This window comes from Fomitiporia mediterranea (assembly GCF_000271605.1).
Source record: "Fomitiporia mediterranea MF3/22 unplaced genomic scaffold FOMMEscaffold_8, whole genome shotgun sequence".
Classification (NCBI taxonomy): domain Eukaryota; kingdom Fungi; phylum Basidiomycota; class Agaricomycetes; order Hymenochaetales; family Hymenochaetaceae; genus Fomitiporia; species Fomitiporia mediterranea.
The window spans coordinates 1,119,124-1,138,567 of record NW_006760393.1 but is presented as its reverse complement, the minus strand read 5'-3'; the positions used below and the strand labels follow the sequence as shown (position 1 = coordinate 1,138,567).

Genomic DNA, 19,444 nt, shown 5'->3' with positions numbered 1-19,444 from the left:
GGACGAAGAGCCATGGAGAAAAATAATGCTTCCCCTTGAGAGACCCTACAAGGACGAAAATGGACGACCCATCCCGACTCTACTTGATATTACTGCAGACGGTCAGTTCATATACGAACCACGCGAGGAATGGGACGCGAAACTCGGTGAACGCTTCAGACGCATATTCACCGAGCGAGGCGTAGACTTCTTTGACACGGACCCTGACACAAGATATCGCACTGAACCTGATAAATCTGACGATGTCAATACTGCAAATGTAGATATCACTCCTTCAGCGCAGGCCGACAAGGAGGAAGATGCAGAGACAGACGCAGAGGCAAAGCAAATGACTCCTGAGAAGCTCTTCCATATGCGCAGCGAAATCCTTCCTCGACTACAGTATGTGTACTTAAATCTATATATCAATGCTATTCTGACTGTTTAATGTTGACTCTCCAGTGTTGCACTGGGTGAAATGTCCCACGCACGCGACTTGCTTTCACTCCTTCTGTCTGCGTCACCCGCAGCCCCATCTTCACTTGGTGCTTCGGCGAGCACGTCCCTTCTTAGCGCCCCTTCTGTGCCTGCAGCAGCTTTGAGCCCCTCACTTACACCCGGCCTATTGACATCTTCGACAGTGTCTGCTCTACCTCCAATCCAGTCCGTCCAAGCATTTGATGCCCAGTTCGTTACAGGAGGAAAAGATGACGCTCTTCGGAAAGCTTCAGATGTGCTACGGAGCGCCGCAGAAGGCATCGAACGGAGTACCCTGCGCTCTGAGGATTACTGGGCAGATGCCCTCCGAATACGTCGTTCGAACTGGGGACTCGTTCCTGCTCCTCTTCCACTAGGTTCTTCAACAGGGAAAGGATCAGACAAAACGAGCAGGGATTTCTTGGTCTCATATGGGCTTGAATCATGTTGGTTTCTCTTATTGAACAACCACGTTGATACTGACGTTCATTGCCTTCAGCACCAGCGTTTTATCGTCGCCTTGCAATTGCACACATGTCCTTTTTAGTGCCGTCGTCAACACAGGATGACCCACTTGTCTTCCCACACAGGGACAAGACTCGCCTACGCGTCAGTCTAACACGAAAGGATTCATCCGGTGACAAGTCGACCTGTCACAGCCAAGTCCGGATAACACCTGACGACTCCCTCAGCGGCGCAATCAAAAACGCTCAGAAGGAGATCGTGGAGAAAGAAATCTTTGACGCGTTTATAAAGGAAGCAGGGAGGTTACCGACAGCGTCTGCACGCGTATCAGAGCGTCTCATAGTAATCGACGCTGCGCAAGATGTAGAAATTCGATTTGAATTGGTAAGAGGTTATCCTTCGTCATCTTGCATAGGATTGATTAATTATGCGCTGTAGCTTGACGAAGGACTTATCGCGTCTTCCAACTCCAGCGCGGGATCTTCATCCGACTTAACTGGCCAAGCTCTGTGCGACCTCATCGCTTCCTCCCTTCCCGTCTTCTTACTTCGACAGCATGCACACCAAAAAGCTGTCCGTCTCAAACTTCTCCCGAAACAGATGAATGGAGCACCCAGCTTTATCCAGCAACCGCGAATTCTACAACCGATTATTGATATTATACAATATCACGTATTCCTCAAACGAGTGCGTGGTGAGCTCTCGCGAGCTGCATCACGGCTTCGTAATGTAGGGATAACTGTAGACCTGCGATTCGAGGGTGTTGGTGAAACGGGAAAGGTGGTCCTTGATGCATTGTTAGATGGGAAGGAGAACATTGGTGGAGAAGCGGTATTAAGAATTGACGGGAGGTACGATAACATGCATCTCTTGACTTAAAGTGCCTTTCATCTGATCCATTTCTGTGTATTTTCTCCAGACATACTTCACGATTCACGTTCGCCTCTCCCTCAATGCTCACCGCGCTTCTCCCCCAAGCGACAATAACGATATCTTCCATCCCTCAGCTCGTCCAGTTGTTGGCCGATGAGATTGAGCGCAGTCTGCTTGAACAGATATGCGAAATTGGCGTGGAAGTTTGTCAGTCGCTCAGCGGGACGTGGTTCGTCGATGAGATGATGTGCCGTGCTGTTGGTCGATGGGAGGGTTGTGTTCTGTTCGTATCTCCATTCTTCCTGTCTCCTCTCCTCAACAATCTCACTTTATCGCATTAGAAACTTCCGCATCAAATGTGGAGACGACTTATCCCTAGACTGCCACGCACACCAACTCCTGCGCACACGACCTCCTGGGTCCGGAGGGATGGACCCCAAACAGGTTACACCTTCATCTGCGAGCTTCGGGACGTTCTCCGGGCCTGCGAAACTCTTGACGTATGATACTCGAGAGGACAAATCGTTAGGGATGTTTGCATGGGTTAAGGGCGTTATAGAGGATACCTTATCCAGCAGTTAGTGTGTAGTCTAGCTTTCAATGCTAAATTGTATAACTGACCAAATTGATCGTTGAGCCATCATCATTGGTAAGGAACGGCTATGCACTGCGAGTCCCTAGAATGCGGTATATACAAGCTTTACTGAAAACTTACTGTAACAGGTTCTCTTATCTGTAGTCATGACAGTTTTGGGTGTATTTACTCGACACAATACCGTATGTATTCATTTGAGAGCAACAAGCCTCGAATTGGACATAGTCAGACGCCTTACAAACGTCATCGCTAATTCTCGGACATTGATATCATTGAGACTCTGAAGAACTCTAAATCTCTATGTAGGATTACAAGCGAGTCAAAGCAAGTGCGGAGAAAACAGAAGCTGCCATCAAACTCCGAATCCCAGACAACAAATTTCGACCACCGGCGTGATTCTTACTATCAGCCAAGTGTCCACACCGACCATTAGCGGAGTTGGTGCTATCAGCGGCATCAGCAGCGCCAGAATCCTTATACTGCGGAGCCGGATCACGCATGGGCTGCTCAGCTTGATCAGTTTCACCGGAGTCGTAGCTATGCTTCTTGTCTCTGCTTGAGTCGTCTGAACTGTCGTCCCCGTCGTCTCCGTCTGCGTCAGAGTTGTTTCCGGAAGAGGAATCGTGAGTGTGAGCTATGGCTGTTGCTCGTGCTGCAGAGGACTTCGCTCCGGCGACGTTCGCAGGTTGGGTCTTTGAGGTGGAGTCATGGTCGCTATCGTCACTTCCGTCTTCCTCGCCAACGTCGCCTGAGGATTCGGACTGATCATCTGAGTCCCCTTTGTGACCATGAGGTTTCTTCCTATAGCTGACCATTGTTGCAGAAGGTGATGCTGACGCAGGTGTCGTCGGCGAAGCAATCTCGTTATCTGTACTTGAAGTGGAGTTCGATGACTCCACTTCTTTAATGTGACCTATTCCCCAAGGTATGCTGTCTCCGTTGGGTTGCGACGGGTTCTCTGGAGCTACAGTCTTATTCGAGGATGACGCGATCTAATGCCAACAGAACATGTCTATAATGAGATCAATATCGAGCTACGAGAGACGGTGCTCACCGTGAATCGAGTAGTCCAAGTCCTCGTCGAGATGTCATCTCCATTCGTAAACTACCGTGAAACAAAATTAAGATTAAAACTACGTAAATTGATCCGACATTGTGTTTACCTGATAGAAGTAAATCGCAGAGTACGGATCCACCTCAGGGCATTTCCACGAATACGGGGTTAAGGACTTGTCAGTTCCGTCTAGTGCACTTGCGACGTTCTTGACCAAGCTCATGTTGTTGTTTGATCCCGACATGAGGTCTATGTCATACAACCAAATGAACGTTAATAATAATGACCGGGTTCATTTCTTAACAGCTCACCTATCGTGACATTCTTCCAAGTTCCCGAAGTATCAACAGCCCATGAAATATTACAGGAAGACCCCGCTGTATACGTTTCGTTCGGGCCTGGGGTCGTAGGCTTGAGCTGCGCAAAGGCCCGCCTTGCGGTGATGATTATGAGGAGTTGAAGGAGTGTTGAAGGCGGTAGCATCGCACAAAGACAAGACAAGGAATATAACAAGATGATGAAAACAGGGATACCAGAACCCTATGACTAGGAAAGAGAACGAAGGAGAATGACATCGCAGCGAGTTGGCTCGCAAAAATCTTATATCCATGCAGATCAAACAGCTTAGTCTAAGACTGAACGCGTTCTGTTGATGTCATGTTACTAAAGTTATTTCAGCCCCAGCCCAGATTTTTATGAAGCCGAGGCCATTCGGATATGTGATCACGACAAAGACTTGAACATGCATTTGCTTCTAAGACCAAGATGTCTGGCGCCAGAGCATATTGTGTCAGTGTAGCATTCCTTAGAATCCAGTGAGACAATTCAGAAGAGATCTCATCCGCTCAGTCCACTCTTAAGCTGAAGACTACTTTGGAGTGAGGCTACTGCACAATGGTGAATACTTGAAGACTCGAAGTAGCATTTTCGGATTCGGATTCCAGGTGCGGATCATGCTGTGCCGAAAGAGGCAGTGTGGCACGCGCTCAATTCGCAGTTCGCGCAGGCTGAGGCTTGTCAATGACTACGACTCATGCAGTCTATCAATCGTTTCCTCTACGGCCCTACGCCTGAAGAGAAGATTAGAGCGTGGCAGGGTAGGATAAGAGGAGAGCAGCGCCAACTTGATCGGGAAATGAGGCAGGTTGGCTTTATTCTGCGTTTCGATCCTGGCTAGGAACTGACTCGTTTATGCGCAGCTTGATATCGCGACGAAGAAGGCACAGGTGGAGGTGAAGAAGCTGGCAAAGAGAGGTGATGTTAAGAATGCGAAAATCTTAGCGAAGGAGGTCGTTCGGAGCAACAAGCAAAAGGACCGATTATCTGTTAGCAAGGCACGTCTTGGATCCATCAATAATCAGCTGGTGCAGCAGCTCGGTGAGCAATGATTTTTCTGGCATTTTCTCTGCTCGCATTAACCTTATTTAATTTCGCTATAGCAATGGTGAAGGTCACCGGTACTTTACAGAAATCTACGGAAATTATGAAGTTATCAAATTCGCTCGTCAAGCTTCCTCAAATCAGCCAGGCTATGCGCGAAATGAGTATGGAGATGACAAAAGTGAGTCTTCGTTTCGGTTGTAATCTAAAAATGTAACTTAGCGGTTGATTAGGCTGGTATCATGGAGGAGATGCTCGAGGACGTGATGGACATGGAGGACGACGAGGAATTAGAGGAGGAAGCAGATGCAGAGGTCGAGAAAGTCCTCTTCGAAATAACAGACGGCAAGCTCGGTGCTGCCGGAACAGTGAAGGATGAATTACCAGTAGGTGTCATCTCCTTCCTGTATGATTTCCTTATTGAGAGTTTGCAGGCTGTGGCGGACACCGTGGACGAGGAACAAGAGAGGAATTTGGAGCAGTACCAGAAGCAACTGAATGAGCTTTTGAGCGGATAATAGACGGACATAAATTCTCGAATAGCCCTTTGTTTAATGCTCTCAGGTACCCGTATAAACTATCAGACGCACAGCACACGATATCTTGTTAAATAAATTATAATAGTGATTTCTTTTTCTGTAATCTTATCTGATTCGGAGCTGATGTCACTGACGGAGTGACCCGACGTTTCCGGTACGTCAACGGACGCGACGACCCGCGCACTTTTTCGTCCCTTTTCATTCTCTCTTTTTGTCATCTACCTTGCGCGTGGCCGCGTTATACTCAACCCCTTCAACGATGCTCGCCTCTAGGTCTTTGACGGGCCTTGCTCGTGGCGCCACGCTCAGATACTCTTTCCGAGTCTGTTGCAAATTTCTGAATTGTGTTGAACTTTTCTGACCGTGCAAACACTTTGATAGTCCTTACGCTCGTATGCTTCATCAGCACCACCTACAGCTGCATTTGCAGGCAAAAAAGGACCTGATGTGAGCTAGTGCACTTGGTTTCCTATGTTCTGTTTCAAAGCGTTATGTGTAGGGTAAATACACAGTCACTCTGATACCTGGTGACGGTACGTGTTCAAGTTTGGTAGAATCCTTTCTGGTCATTCATCATTTAACGCGAAGGTATTGGCCCGGAGATCAGTGAATCAGTGAAGGATATCTACAGCGCGGCGAACGTATGTGGTCAACTGAGGACATCCTAGATTATGAGCTGAACGATGCACGCAGGTGCCAATAAACTGGGAGGAAGTCAGTGTAACACCCATTCTGAAGGGCGGGAAGACCGTTATCCCGGACACTGCTATTAACTCGGTGAAAAAGAACACGGTTGCGTTGAAAGGTGGGCACAGTATAAATTGGCTGCGACGATTTAACTAACTTTGTTTCCACAGGTCCTCTTGCAACTCCAAGTGAGTCCAGCATGACTTAAGACGTTGAGCGTGATTGCTCATTTCATACTAGTTGGAAAGGGACACGTCTCACTAAACTTGACTCTGCGACGAACATTTAACCTTTTCGCAAATGTCCGTCCGTGTGTATCTATCAAGGGTTACAAGACGCCGTACGACGATGTCAATACCGTGCTGATCCGTGAGAACACGGAAGGAGAATACTCTGGCATTGAGCATGAGGTGCGTCAATGCGGAAGGCAACTGAAACTCCATCTATCCGACTGAGGCTGCGCTTGACAGATTGTGGATGGCGTCGTCCAGTCCATCAAGCTCATCACTTGGGATGCTTCTGAGCGAGTTGCCCGCTATGCCTTCCACTATGCTCGTCAAAACGGGAGAAGCCGCGTCACAGCTGTGCATAAGGCGAACATCATGTAGGGCAGAGACCGGATCGGCCATTGTGAATATGTCTGATGAATTGCAATTTCGCGCAGGAAAATGTCCGATGGTATGTTCTTGTCGGCTTGCCGCCAAGTAGCAAGAGACTTCCCCGAAATCCAGTATGATGAGGATCTTCTGGACCGTGCTTGCCTTCAGGTAAGGACATGCAATAAACTCGTAACATTCATGAACTTCACGACATCCATCTGTTTAGATAACGCAAAATCCAGCACCATTTGCAGACCGTGTCATGGTGATGCCCAACCTTTACGGTGATATCTTATCCGACATGTGCGCCGGTCTCATAGGCGGACTTGGTCTTACGCCGTCGGGTAATATTGGACGGGTAAGTTGGCCAAAAATGGTTGTGTGTTTACTCCAATGAATAACGCTCGCCACAGGATGCTTCGATTTTTGAGGCCGTTCACGGTTCGGCTCCGGACATTGCAGGTATTTGTTGCTTCTCCGTGATGATTAAACGAGTATTTACCGTTTACCCCGGATTGCAGGCAAAGGCCTCGCCAATCCTACGGCGCTGCTTCTATCGTCACTCATGATGCTGAGGTGTGTGCTAATACAAATGCAATGGCATTGTGGCGTTTAACAGTTCTCTAGACATATGGAGCTGTTTGCGCATGCCGAGAAGATTGAGAAGGCGGCTCTTTCGGTACGTACATCTTGTGAGCGTCTGATTGAATGTACTATTGATTATCTACTCCACTTTCTAGACCATTGCTGAGGGGAAGGCGATTACTGGCGATCTTGGCGGCAAGGCTTCGACGAAGCAATATACGGAAGCAATTATTAGCAAGCTTCGTGCATGAACGGCGATTTTGTCGTGGGCAAATCGTCCTCGGATGTGAACTGTATTGTCGTGACTGGTTACAGGTCGCAAAAATAGACGGTGGATTTATCCCATAATACACACTGGACTTTTTTTCTGTAGACTTGCACCGTAGCATGCCTCACGTAATTTAGAGCATTTTTTTCTTTCTTTCGAGAGTTGTGAGTGTGAACGTGGATGAAATTGAAAATGTAATAAAGACAGGTGCCGCATGACGCGTGGGAATAAAATGAAAGTAGCTAAGCTGGGGCAAAGATGAACACAGACGTCTCTCCTCTTCCCTTAGCACCACGACTTTGCACGATAAGAGTCTCACCCCACCCGCCCTACAGGGCAAGCCATCCATCTTTCTACACGCCTACCACAGGCAAGCCACCAGTTTCTTCACTTACACTTCCAACTCTCAGGTGAGCTCCATCCGCGTCAGCGCCCTCAACGCGCGCCGCAGTAACTGCAACAGTTTCCACCTGTCTAACACGCTTTCGCCCTAGTTCTCTGAGTTTCTTCAGAAACGACAAATAACTCAAAAACATTCGTAAAACGATCATTATTAAACACGTCAGAGCCAATTGATATACGCTGTTCAACTTAATATGTCAGACGAAGCCGCTCCGTCTGTGCAACAGGCCGCCGCATCCAAGAAGGACACGTCCGTTTCTGGCGGTCCTCAGAGATCTGGATCCACCGGACGTGGCGCAAAACGTCCCAATCCTCCTCGTACAGGTTCAGCCCAGGGGTCAGCGTCAGGAAAGGATGCTACCGCCCGGCCCGCATCTCAGGGTAGTAACAGATCGACCAGTGCTAACAACAGGAAGACCAACTCAGGGCCACAGAGGAACGACTCTCGAAAGGGCGGTCGTGGCGGTAAGCGTGGAGACAGCAGCGATCAAAGCGGTCGCCGGCAAGGACCTGGTACAGTAGATGCGCAAGCATCTACTGCCAAGCCTCCGCAAACTGAGGAATATCCAGACAAGGATGTCAAGAGGATTCAGCAACTCATATCAGAGATGTCTGATATGCGTGGTGAAATGCGTAGCAAGAACTCTTCTAATGGAGTTTCACCCGAATCTACAAGTGCCCCGAATCCGAACTTGAGTACTCAGTCTACACTTCCCCCGAACGCACCTGTCTTTCAACCTGGTGCCGCCGCATATCCTGGCATGAGGGCACCTGAACCTGCTCCAAGGCACAGGAAAGCAGCATCAGTTGGCGCAAACCCTGCGCCACCAATAAGCTACAGCAGCTCGTATTCGCCAAATCTGGGTTCTATGACCGAAGACTCGGAAGATCGAGGCAGTGGCTTCGAGGAGGGCGAGATTCTCGACTCCTCCAACTTCCATCCAGGACATCAAGCTCGCTCGCAGTCACAGAGCTTCACTGCTCCACGATTCGCGGCTCTTGCTCGCCAGGATCAAGCCGAACCGATTGGTCCGTCCGGAAGGCCACAACTAGCTCCGACGTTTACCTTTGGTGCTAGAAGGCGTGGAGGAAATGCGCCCGTGATTGGGCCAGCCATCAGCGAAGAGGACGCCAATTTCCAGTTCCCGCAGCAGCAGCAACCGCCTCAACCGGAAAATCTAAGCCCTCCTCAGGAACATAGGAGGACAGGGAGCAGCGGTGGCGAGATTACTGGCATTATGGCTGAACAGGTGAATATTCATCTTCATTGGAAGGATTGCGGGAGCGAATTAAGACCTATTTTCAGATGGCTATTCAGAACCAGATTGAAGTCCTGCAACAACAACAGGCGGTACTGTATCAACAACAGCTTGCCTCCAATCAGATATTGGGTTCAACTTTCCCTGGTAGGGTTGGCGGGCATCGCCGCGTTCAGAGTACACTACCTAGCCCCATGGCTAGTGGCTTCTCTACAATGGGTCAATTCAGTACGCCAATGATGGGTCTTGACGGACAGCAGGGTATCCCGAGAGGTCACGGCCGTCGGCACAGTGTAAATGTCCTGAATAAAGCGGGCGGCCCGAACGCCTCGATTAGCTATCCTAACCCATATGCTCAAGAAGGATTTGATGATGGGTTTACCCCTCCTCCCCCTGTACAACAAGCGCATTCCCGCCAGGCATCACGTGCTGACTCTAGTTGGCGTATGAGTAAGTCTTTTGAATGGTTACATTTTATTTACTGAATGTTCAACAAATTATTTCCAGATGGCGGTGTTGGACCCATCAATTCTAATGCGGGCCTTACGGACCTAGCACAGGCGCAGGCGCAACTTCAGAGTTTGCAGCAATTCCGTGCTGCTTCTGGTGGTCATCATCAGAAGCTTCCGTCCTTCAGCTTCCCCAACATGCTGCCGAATGTTATGGCTGCTAATATGATGGGCATTGGTGGCTTCAACCTTCTTCAGCAACAGCAGCAGCAATTCCAGATGGCGCTTCAACAGCAGAACAATCAGCCGCAGCGGAAGTCCCTGTTTGCCCCGTACCTTCCGCAAGCGTCTCTGCCACCACTCCTTGCAGCAGGCAAGCTTGTTGTCGGTATTCTGCGCGTCAATAAACGCAACAGATCGGACGCGTATGTTGCCACCGAGGTACTGGACGCCGACATCTATATCTGTGGATCTAAGGATCGTAATCGTGCATTGGAGGGAGACATTGTTGCAGTCGAGCTTCTCGATGTCGACGAAGTCTGGGGCACCAAGAAGGAGAAGGAGGAGAAGAAGCGCAAGAAGGAAGAGAATGCTGCCTATGATCCCAAGTCTGCCGCTGGCCGTAAGAATGACAAGAAGAAGGACGATGTTGAGGTGGAGGGCCAGGGACTGATGTTGTTCGAGGATGAAGAGTAAGCGCTGGTGTCTCGACTGCATGATGTGTACACATTCTGACGCACTATACAGGGTAACTGATGAGGTTAAGCCTCAATTTGCAGGCCATGTCGTGGCGGTGGTGGAACGCATGCCTGGACAACTCTTCTCCGGAACATTGGGACTTCTCCGTCCGTCTTCTGCTGCGACCAAGGAGAAGCAAGAAGCTGAACGCCGTGAGCGTGAAGGTGACCGCGGTGAGGAGCAGAGACGCGGTCCGATCGAGAGGCCAAAAATTGTCTGGTTCAAACCTACTGACAAGCGTGTTCCGCTCATCGCCATTCCTACGGAACAGGCTCCTCCTGATTTCGTCCAGAACTCGGAGGCATATGCCGACAAGCTGTTCGTCGCCTGTATCAAACGTCATGTATGTGGTTCTCCTTGTTCGTTGTATCATTGTACTAATGATCATCTGTAGCCAATAAGCTCTCTTCATCCATTCGGTACACTTGTCGAGGAGCTTGGTCCGATTGGAAACATTGAAGTTGAGACAAGCGCCTTGCTGAAAGATTGCAACTTCCCAACTGAGGACTTTACCGACAATGTTCTCAAGTGTCTTCCGCCGACTCCGTGGTCGTATGTCGTGTATTTTCCTGTTAATGACGTGATATTGACTTATGTTTATTGACTTATGTTTAGCATTCCGGAGAGAGAATATGAAATCCGCACAGATCTGCGCCAGGAGAGAGTCTTCACCATTGACCCTGACACAGCAAAGGACTTTGACGATGCGGTTCATATTAAGAAGAACGAAGACGGCACTTATGATGTTGGAGTGCATATAGCTGATGTTTCACACTTCGTGAAGCCTAACACAGCACTTGACCGTGATGCACGCAAGAGGGCGACTAGCGTTTACCTTGTCCAGCGTGCTGTGCCGATGCTTCCACCCACGCTCAGCGAGCAAATTTGCAGTCTAGTCCCTGGCCAGGAGCGCCTAACTTTCTCGGTACTCTTCACTATGACTGAGGATGGGAAGGTCACAAAGAAACGTTTCGAGAAGACAATTATCAAGTACGCGTTCCTTTTTCAGGTTACCTGTATGTACTGACGTATTGTAGGTCTTGCGCTCGTCTTACATATACGGATGCGCAAAATGTGCTTGACGGCAAGCCTCTTGGCTCTGTCCCGGTCTCTCCTGAATTCGATGCTGTGGACATCGAACATGATTTGAAGGTTTTGAACGATCTGGCGCGGAATCTGCGCAAGAAACGTTACGAGGCTGGCACCCTTAGCCTCGACTCTCTCCATCTGACTTTCGCCCTTGACGAAAACGGTCTTCCGACCGACACTTCCGCTTACGAGAGAACTGACTCACACAAACTTATTGAAGAGGTACGATAAAACTTCACATTGAGATGCGTGTAAACTAAGGCGAAGTTCCTAGTTTATGCTACTTACTAATATTGCTGTGGCCCAACAAATTGGCCATCACCTGCCGGAACAGGCTCTTCTTCGCCGTCATGAAGAGCCTATTGAGCGTCGTCTTATCATATTTAAGGAACGTGCAGCCCGTCTTGGTTATACGTTCGACACATCTTCGGCTGGCGCTTTCATGAGGTCCTTCGATGCAATGGAAGACCAGAATGCTCGCAAGCTACTCCAGATAATTGCGTACAAGGCTATGCACACTGCGAAGTACTTCTGTGCGGGCATGCTGGATATTGCGAAGTACAGCCACTATGCACTTAATGTACCATTGTACACGCACTTCACTTCACCCATTCGTCGCTATGCAGACATCGTCGTGCATCGTCAGCTTGAGTCGATTTTCGTGAACAACAACGGTGCCGAGGCCAAGTTCTCAATGGATCGTGACTCCGTCGCCAAAGTTGCTCAACAGTGCAACATGTGAGTAGACGCATAGATTTACTCTGTTTTGGAATCATCTTTCTGACTTCCTATGCAGCAAGAAAGAATCTTCCAAGCTTGCTCAGGAGCAATCAACGCATCTGTACCTCTGTGTACTCATTGCTGATCTTACCCAACGATACGGCCCCGTTGTTCGTCCAGCCACGGTAGTCAACGTCCTCGACGCCGCGTTCGATGTGCTCATTCCCGAATTTGGTATTGAGAAGCGTGTGCACGTCGACCAGATGCCAATAGATGTAAGTTATTTGTTATAGCTCTAATTATGACCGCAGTCAGCTCATCGCAATATCTAGAACCATGTCTTTGACGAGCATAGCCACTCGTTGCAGATTTACTGGTCCAACCGTGATGTAATCTCCTGGCTGGCTGAGAACAGCGATGACGAACATCTGAAGAAAGTGAAGCAGACAGCTGAGCAGCATGCTGTTAAGATGGAGGTTTCATCGCGGTTGAATGATGAGTCGGCGTTGTTCGATGAGGATGATGCCGACGACGAAATTGTCCTTGGTAGAACGCAGCCAGGCGACGCGCAGAAAGAGACATCAAAGCAGCGTCTCATTTCGCAAGCGAAGCTCAAGCCAGAATTTGAAGGGCTCAAGACGACGTCCAGTGGACACAAAATCCAGGAAATCCGCGAACTGATGGCTGTACCTGTATGTGACACTAATCCATTGCTTAAGTGGATGAAGCTGACGTTTTCGTAGGTTATCATTACTGCGGACCTGACGAAGAGTCCTCCGGTTATTAAGGTCTACAGCGTTAACCCATACGCCGAAGAGCAGAAGAAATGAATAATAATTTGCGATTAACTCACGATGGCTCTTATAATCTCATGTGCTTTTCTAATTCATGTGGGACGCCTTATTTTTCGCACGAACAATGCACGCCTTTTCTATCTTCGTCTACTATTTTCACGCTTTTGAATTGAATTGAGTCGAGGGGACTGTGACTTTCTGCCGCATAGTTGTAATCGTTTCATTTTTTGTTGGATTTATGTGGCGCTGTTGCAGATCCGCTCGACTCGTATGCATGTGCTGCCTTTGATGTATAGTATTTCGTATGGATGATTTGTTATGAAGAGACGTCTTGAAATCATGGCTTGCTTTGCAAAGTCTTGGATGGGCTTGGCTCCGTGTGTAGAGCAGATAAACATAAGCAGTGATTATGATCAACGACAAACGGAACTTGGAAGGCGGGGGCGTCTATCGTTCCACACGTGCCCGAATATGCGTTCAACTCGTGCAGCGGCTGCAGCCTAGGCCCGTTGTACATCTTTATTCCTGTCCTCCATCTCTCACTCTGCGTCATACACCTATCCCGGAAACCATTCAAAAGGACGTCGACCTGAGCAACTTCAGATTGTCATTGCAAAAGAACTGTCATCCAACAAGCCGTTCTACCCTACTACCTGCAAGTTTCCATCCGTTCAGATTCGGAAGGCATTCAAGTCCCTCATTTCGTGCGCTCTCTTGTGCAGATAACCAGCAATCATGGGTCAATCACGTACGTCTGGTCATGGCGCTCTTTGTATGCTGTGGCTCACTATCGCATATACGATAGCATCTCAATTCATGGAGGACATGGAGAGGAAGTCCAACTGTGCGTTTCACCAGTCAAACATCGTCCGTTGAAGCTTTACAGCTGATGTACCGATTCATATATCACAGTCAATGCGAGCGAGTTGGAACGTCTGAAGAAGCGATTCATGAAGCTCGACAGGTGCGTAACGACATCACTGCCATAATCTTTGTTCTGCCAGCAACAACTGTTCAACCGGACCTGATTCTTTTCCTTAGTGATGGCTCGGGATCAATCGACCGCGAAGAGTTTCTGCAAATTCCGCAAATCGCGAACAATCCACTGGCAGGGCGGATGATCGCTATTTTCGACGAAGAGTGCGTGGCTTGCTTAATATGAGTATTCCTATGCGTTCATTTTTCGCTAATCTCGGATCCCTTTTACCTCTTACCTCTTTAATTGTGTAGTGGAGGAGGAACTGTGGACTTCCAAGAGTTTGTTGGTGGGTTGAGTGCATTTAGTAGTAGAGGAGGCCGAGAAGAGAAGTTACGATGTGCGTGAATGGATCTCTAGTCTTGGCTGCGTTTGTGACTCACGAATATGCTATGCAGTTGCATTCAAGGTGTATGACATGGATCGCGATGGGTACATCTCCAACGGGGAGCTATTCCTTGTACTCAAAATGATGGTTGGCAACAACCTGAAGGTGACTTTATTCATAAAGTTTCCCTTTACGATACTAATCTCCACTTGCTCCTTACCCTATTATGCACGCAGGACCAACAACTACAGCAGATTGTAGACAAGACGATCATGGAGGCGGACAAGGACGGTGATGGGAAGCTTAATTTCGAGGAGTTTGCAATGATGGTGTCAAACACGGTGCGTTTGTGTTGTTCTCAGTTGATAAATAGGATTGTGGCTTACCATGCATGTTTTGCCTCCCTTAGGACATCGTGAAGCAAATGACTCTGGAAGATCTCTTTTAGTATCGTTCCTGCCGTAGATTCCCGTTGTATTTGTTCTGCTGTCGTCCACTCCTCGATACCACCTTGTGCTTTTGTGTCTTTTCACCTTTCACTGCGCCACGGGACATCGTTCCTGTACACGAGCCGGAGCAACCGCATCATCAATCTTGCGTGCCACCTTGACCAATTTTAAGAATCCGGGTGCAGGTGAGAAAACAAGACTTTCTAGCACAATAGTTGCACCCTAGCCCTTCAATGTCATCATCTTCCCGCGAGCCATGCCTTCTCTGGTCTCGGCTGGATAGGATTGCATTGTACTGAATGTGCCTGGAGTTCTGAGCTACTAGTGCAGTGTACGTTCACAAGGGAGTCTTCATCTTGGGGCTGCTTCTTGACTTCCTGATGTATATCTCTCGACATTGTGGTTACTCTCTTTGACTGGGTGTTTCGGCCTGAATGTGTTGAAGCTTTCAACTTGTTCAAAGTTGGATCTAATCTGTTTAGGCCTTGTAGGCTACGTGCTTCAGTCTTTGTTACCGTCCTTGTTCATTGGCGATATCTCTGACTTCGCCTCTCGTGTTCAAAGCTTGAGGTAGCCTGCGTACGGCAGTGTCGATAGGGGGTGATCTGCCATGTCATTTCTAGTTAGAGTCTTTGGGGTTCACACCTCTACCCTTCCTTAGACTGCCAGTCTGGTCCACCATATCGACTCAAGGGAATTTTGGATCCTGGTCTCGCGGAACGCCGCAATAGTCACGCGAAGGAAAACTCTTCCAAAAGTCGAGACTCTCGTGCTACATACCTTTGCCGAATCCGCCGGATTTCCGATATTTCTTCTCTCTAACCACGGTGCGGCAAGTACACCAGTTTTTCCGAGAAGCTGAAGGATGGGACAGGAAAAGGGTAAATCCTGCGTGTGTGTTTCGCGGTATGCCGTTGGACTTGTGATCTTCAGGGCATATGCATGTGGGTATGTATGCGTTTATAATTGTTACTGTGTAGTTTGCACGGCGCTTGGGATGATCGTCTCCTGTATTGAATTTGCTTCTTACCTTCGCTTCGACTCCTAATACCTCACGATATTCGTTTCACGTACACATGCTGTGGGTCTGTGAACTTGTGATCTTCAGGGCACTTGTGTGTGGTATGTGGGGATGTACAATGCTTGAGAAGATTTTAATACATTCCTTCAATTCTGCTGAGCTTCCAGTCGATTCAATGAAACCTTTCGGGCCGATAAGGAGATTACAGTAAGCATAACTTTTCTTCTCTTCTGATCAATCACCCGGGTCTACAGGTACGTACTCTACGTACGTGAGTATTTTCAAGAGTGAAGTACTTCCATGTATTCATGCAAGTTGTTATCAATGTTGTGTTGGATAATCTAGACATGCTGTAGTAATGGCTAATTTGATATATATCCACAAGAATTATGTGTACGACTTTGTCCTTCCAAACTGGAATCAATGGATTTCAATTTCAATTCCTACATCCATGTGCATGTACATGTGTAAATTATGCATACGGCTGTCCTTCCCACATGCAATGCTCCGACATCCCACACCCATTACCTTCCTGTCAGACTACATTATACATGTGAATCTCATGCTCGAAAAAATATATTGTTGCATAATATGCATGTGAGACCTCTACTGCCCGGCATACCCGCAAGTCCCACACATACATTAATACCATGGTATAGCCTATATGCATCATATCTTTCTCATGTGCCTACCGTTCACCTAAAACACACTTGCTCTCTACTCCTCATGATTTCCTCAATTCTCTAATTAATTACACACCTCCCACTTTCTTCCATTCTTTCTTCTACTCTGCACATAATCACCCGCCTGTTCGAATTTGTATAGCACACCGGAACCGAATACAACCCATCCATCCACCTGACTCCAAATGTTACCCGCTCCGCGCCGAATAGAACCGTTACACAAAATAACAACAATAGTAATCACTCTGACAACAAAAGCCTAATTGTATATTATTGAACCAACCCCTGTAGATCACACAAGTCACACGACAATATTAGAAACTTGATTCTTTTATAACCTGTTTATCTTTAGTATGAGTACACAGAAAGAACATTTGTACAGGGTTATGTACTGAGCAGAAGTTACACTCGTATGTAGACTAAGCGGAAGATGAATTTGCTTGAAATAGGACATTATGATTGTCTAGAACATAGAACAAGGGACGAAGAAATTGGAAATAGAAAAGAAATAATAAAATAAACTTATACACCGTGCACGAGGCAAAGAAGCCTACTCAATTGTTTATAGCAGAAAACAAAAAGACCGAGTAAAGCAAGGAGTCAAAAGAACTCCACCTCAATTACGATATGTACATATGTTACAATGTAGAAGACCACAAATAAAAAATCAAACAAACGACGACAACAGCATAATAAGATACTTAAGAAACAGAAATGAAGAGAAGAGCTTTGCGTGTAGTTTTATACATATTGAACAGTCATCACGGGGCAATGAAACACACGATATAGAAGAACAAAGCAAAAGGAAAGAAGAGATTTAAAGGATAAACGTCGTGAATGTAGGGAAAGTGGATAAAATATCAATCCCGACGGAGTCGCATCGAACAAAGACATTCGCCATGTGCCGCTGTGGACGGGTAGAAGAAGACTGGAGTTACTGTTGACTGTGTGATGGTGCTGGACGTTCGAGGCTCGAAACGTAGTTGACCGAAGCAGAGGTGGAGTCGGAGGCGACAACAGCGGATCACTAAATCCGGATGGATCCAAAGACAATCAACGCCACCGACTCAACTGAAACACCACCGAGAACGATGACGATTACAATCATGACGGAGTCGTATACACTTTCGGTTTAGGATTTTCGTCCATCACGCGTCGTTCGGCATGCCAAATCCCGTTTTCGACAGTGAAAGAAACGCCAGGACAACCAGGGGAAGGGCCAAGCGATGAAAAAGGGGAATAGAAGCACAAAGAAAGTGTTGCTCTAATTCGTTTATGTACCGAATCCGCAATGGCTCGGTAGATCAGATGAATGCGGTACTGATAGATGGATTAAACAAGGAAGTGGATGGAGACTTGAAGCGGAGCTGGAACTGGTCGTTACAAGGACAAAGAGGAAACGCTGTGTTGAGCGGAGGTTGAGATAGGATGCGTTGCGATGGACAAGAGGAGAAGGCGCAGTTGAACCGAGCGAAGGAACACAAGAGAAGCATGCGTATATGCAACAAGGCATTCATCGAAGGTAGCCGTGCGAGCCAGGAGGATGCGCGTACAATCGTAATCAATACACAAACGAGCTGAAAGGAAATACAAGTTCGCTCGTATCCGGGGAAGGGCGGGCCGTGAGCAAATATCGACCAGAATGGCGGTATAGTGCGCGCGTCCTCATGAATCGACTGCCGCCGCAAAACGTACAGTGCCGAACTGATTTTGAGGCGATGTGGTCGTATTCGCTTGGGCCGCTGCTGCCGCGAAGAAAGGCGATTGCTGTGAGGGTCGACCGATCTGCGCGAAAAACGAGGATTGTTGTATGTGATTTTGACTTTGCCGAGTAGACTCGGCGGCAGCGGCAGCAAAAAATGGATCAGAGGAAGCGAAACTCGTCGATAGGGGTGATGAGGAGTCGTTTACAAACATAGGCTCTGGGTCCGCGAGAGCGCCCCGCATATGACTCGGGCTTGCCGGCGTAGGCGCATATGCATGGCTATGATTCTGCTGCTGTGCGCAAAGTGACTCCGCTCGTCCACGGTAGCGCACTGGCATGGGTTGCACCTGGGTTTGTGGGGAAAGGAGTTGTTCGACGGCAAGCTCCTCATCTTCGTCCATCTCCATATCCTCGTTTACTGTCTCCATGCTAGTCGCCATCCCCCCTCCCTCCACAACACTCGAACTCCTGCTTCGTGCTCGATGCTGATGCTGTTCAAATGCGGACCAGTTTCCAAGACTTGTCGTCGGTGTACGCGCAGTCGTTGGGGTATTGCACAATGCGTGAGTCGGTGAGGCGAACTGCTGCTGATGCTGATGTTGCGCATAAGCAAGGGTCTGTGCAAGCTGAGCCTACAAACGATCAAAGGGAGGCAGAGTCAGAGACGTTTCAGAATAAGATAGGAGCGGATGAAGGCTACTCGTACCTGTAGATTAGCGATATCAATGGCCTCTTGGCCTATATGGCCACCCGAGTTAAAGGAAGCAACGAGGTCATCGACGCTGAAAGTCATATCGTATCGCGAGTCTCCGCCCTAAATTCTATAATTCTGATGAGTGTCGTGTCGCCGATGTGATGTGTCGTAAAAGAGAGGAGTCGTGTCTTTGAGAGCGATGGGGGGCGGGAGGGGCTCAGATGGCGGTGAGAGGTTAAGGTAGGCTGGTGCTGAAATGGATATATGTAGACTTGAATGATTAGCATACTTCGGCTATTTGTCCATATCCGGTCCGGCACCTGTGTTCCTGTTGCTAGTAAACACCCTAACTAACATAAACCGCCAGCCGCTACGCCTTCTCCCAATTCATTCCGATTCCTTCCTCTATCCATCTACAGCCGTCGCCGAGTTCATCCTGCATTCCTTCCTTTTCTTTCTGATCCTTGCATGAAGGAGCGAAGTTAACATCGATACAGCGGAATGTCTCAAATACCCGAGCCGTGAAAACACTCCGACCAAATATACACACATCAACACTAGTGCTCCAATAATTGCCTCCAAGATCGGAACTACGGAACTCCAGATCTACTCATTTAGCTCACACTTGGATTGATG

General features: G+C 48.1%; 7 protein-coding genes across 7 annotated transcripts; 5 read left to right on the top strand and 2 right to left on the bottom strand.

Annotated features, from left to right (window-relative positions):
• The first annotated feature begins 13 nt into the window (after nt 1-13).
• On the top strand, nt 14-2,404 carry FOMMEDRAFT_125556 (uncharacterized protein). The gene is made up of 6 exons (XM_007268206.1): nt 14-381; nt 442-902; nt 956-1,305; nt 1,360-1,772; nt 1,841-2,077; nt 2,136-2,404. The coding sequence occupies exons 1-6, from the start codon at nt 26-28 to the stop codon at nt 2,374-2,376; spliced, it is 2,058 nt and encodes a 685-aa protein (XP_007268268.1). The 5' UTR covers nt 14-25; the 3' UTR covers nt 2,377-2,404.
• Nucleotides 2,405-2,697: 293 nt separating this feature from the next.
• FOMMEDRAFT_29778 (uncharacterized protein) lies at nt 2,698-3,926 on the bottom strand (the record flags this gene model as incomplete). The annotated part of the gene is made up of 4 exons (XM_007268205.1): nt 2,698-3,381; nt 3,444-3,494; nt 3,553-3,692; nt 3,755-3,926. The coding sequence occupies 4 exons, from the start codon at nt 3,924-3,926 to the stop codon at nt 2,698-2,700; spliced, it is 1,047 nt and encodes a 348-aa protein (XP_007268267.1).
• Nucleotides 3,927-4,476: 550 nt separating this feature from the next.
• On the top strand, nt 4,477-5,341 carry FOMMEDRAFT_89532 (vacuolar sorting protein Vps24; the record flags this gene model as incomplete). The annotated part of the gene is made up of 5 exons (XM_007268204.1): nt 4,477-4,587; nt 4,643-4,820; nt 4,883-5,004; nt 5,057-5,215; nt 5,258-5,341. 5 exons carry the CDS (start codon nt 4,477-4,479, stop codon nt 5,339-5,341), a joined length of 654 nt encoding a protein of 217 aa, XP_007268266.1.
• Nucleotides 5,342-5,566: 225 nt separating this feature from the next.
• FOMMEDRAFT_21453 (uncharacterized protein) lies at nt 5,567-7,642 on the top strand. Its single transcript, XM_007268203.1, has 14 exons — nt 5,567-5,684; nt 5,744-5,809; nt 5,862-5,895; nt 5,951-6,003; nt 6,056-6,167; nt 6,220-6,237; nt 6,290-6,459; nt 6,520-6,653; nt 6,714-6,816; nt 6,875-7,006; nt 7,062-7,110; nt 7,170-7,224; nt 7,276-7,327; nt 7,389-7,642. Exons 1-14 carry the CDS (start codon nt 5,622-5,624, stop codon nt 7,482-7,484), a joined length of 1,137 nt encoding a protein of 378 aa, XP_007268265.1. The 5' UTR covers nt 5,567-5,621; the 3' UTR covers nt 7,485-7,642.
• Nucleotides 7,643-9,647: 2,005 nt separating this feature from the next.
• On the top strand, nt 9,648-12,988 carry FOMMEDRAFT_89130 (RNB-domain-containing protein; the record flags this gene model as incomplete). The annotated part of the gene is made up of 9 exons (XM_007268202.1): nt 9,648-10,303; nt 10,359-10,692; nt 10,744-10,901; nt 10,965-11,339; nt 11,387-11,660; nt 11,713-12,176; nt 12,235-12,433; nt 12,491-12,850; nt 12,902-12,988. The coding sequence occupies 9 exons, from the start codon at nt 9,648-9,650 to the stop codon at nt 12,986-12,988; spliced, it is 2,907 nt and encodes a 968-aa protein (XP_007268264.1).
• Nucleotides 12,989-13,485: 497 nt separating this feature from the next.
• On the top strand, nt 13,486-14,767 carry FOMMEDRAFT_141735 (calcium/calmodulin-dependent protein phosphatase). The gene is made up of 8 exons (XM_007268201.1): nt 13,486-13,700; nt 13,758-13,796; nt 13,865-13,916; nt 13,994-14,092; nt 14,183-14,268; nt 14,327-14,421; nt 14,493-14,597; nt 14,666-14,767. Exons 1-8 carry the CDS (start codon nt 13,688-13,690, stop codon nt 14,702-14,704), a joined length of 528 nt encoding a protein of 175 aa, XP_007268263.1. The 5' UTR covers nt 13,486-13,687; the 3' UTR covers nt 14,705-14,767.
• A 2,147-nt stretch (nt 14,768-16,914) lies between these two features.
• FOMMEDRAFT_21449 (uncharacterized protein) lies at nt 16,915-19,075 on the bottom strand. The gene is made up of 2 exons (XM_007268200.1): nt 18,821-19,075; nt 16,915-18,746 (listed from the first exon to the last, which is right to left on the bottom strand). The coding sequence occupies exons 1-2, from the start codon at nt 18,905-18,907 to the stop codon at nt 18,075-18,077; spliced, it is 759 nt and encodes a 252-aa protein (XP_007268262.1). The 5' UTR covers nt 18,908-19,075; the 3' UTR covers nt 16,915-18,074.
• Nucleotides 19,076-19,444: the final 369 nt, after the last annotated feature.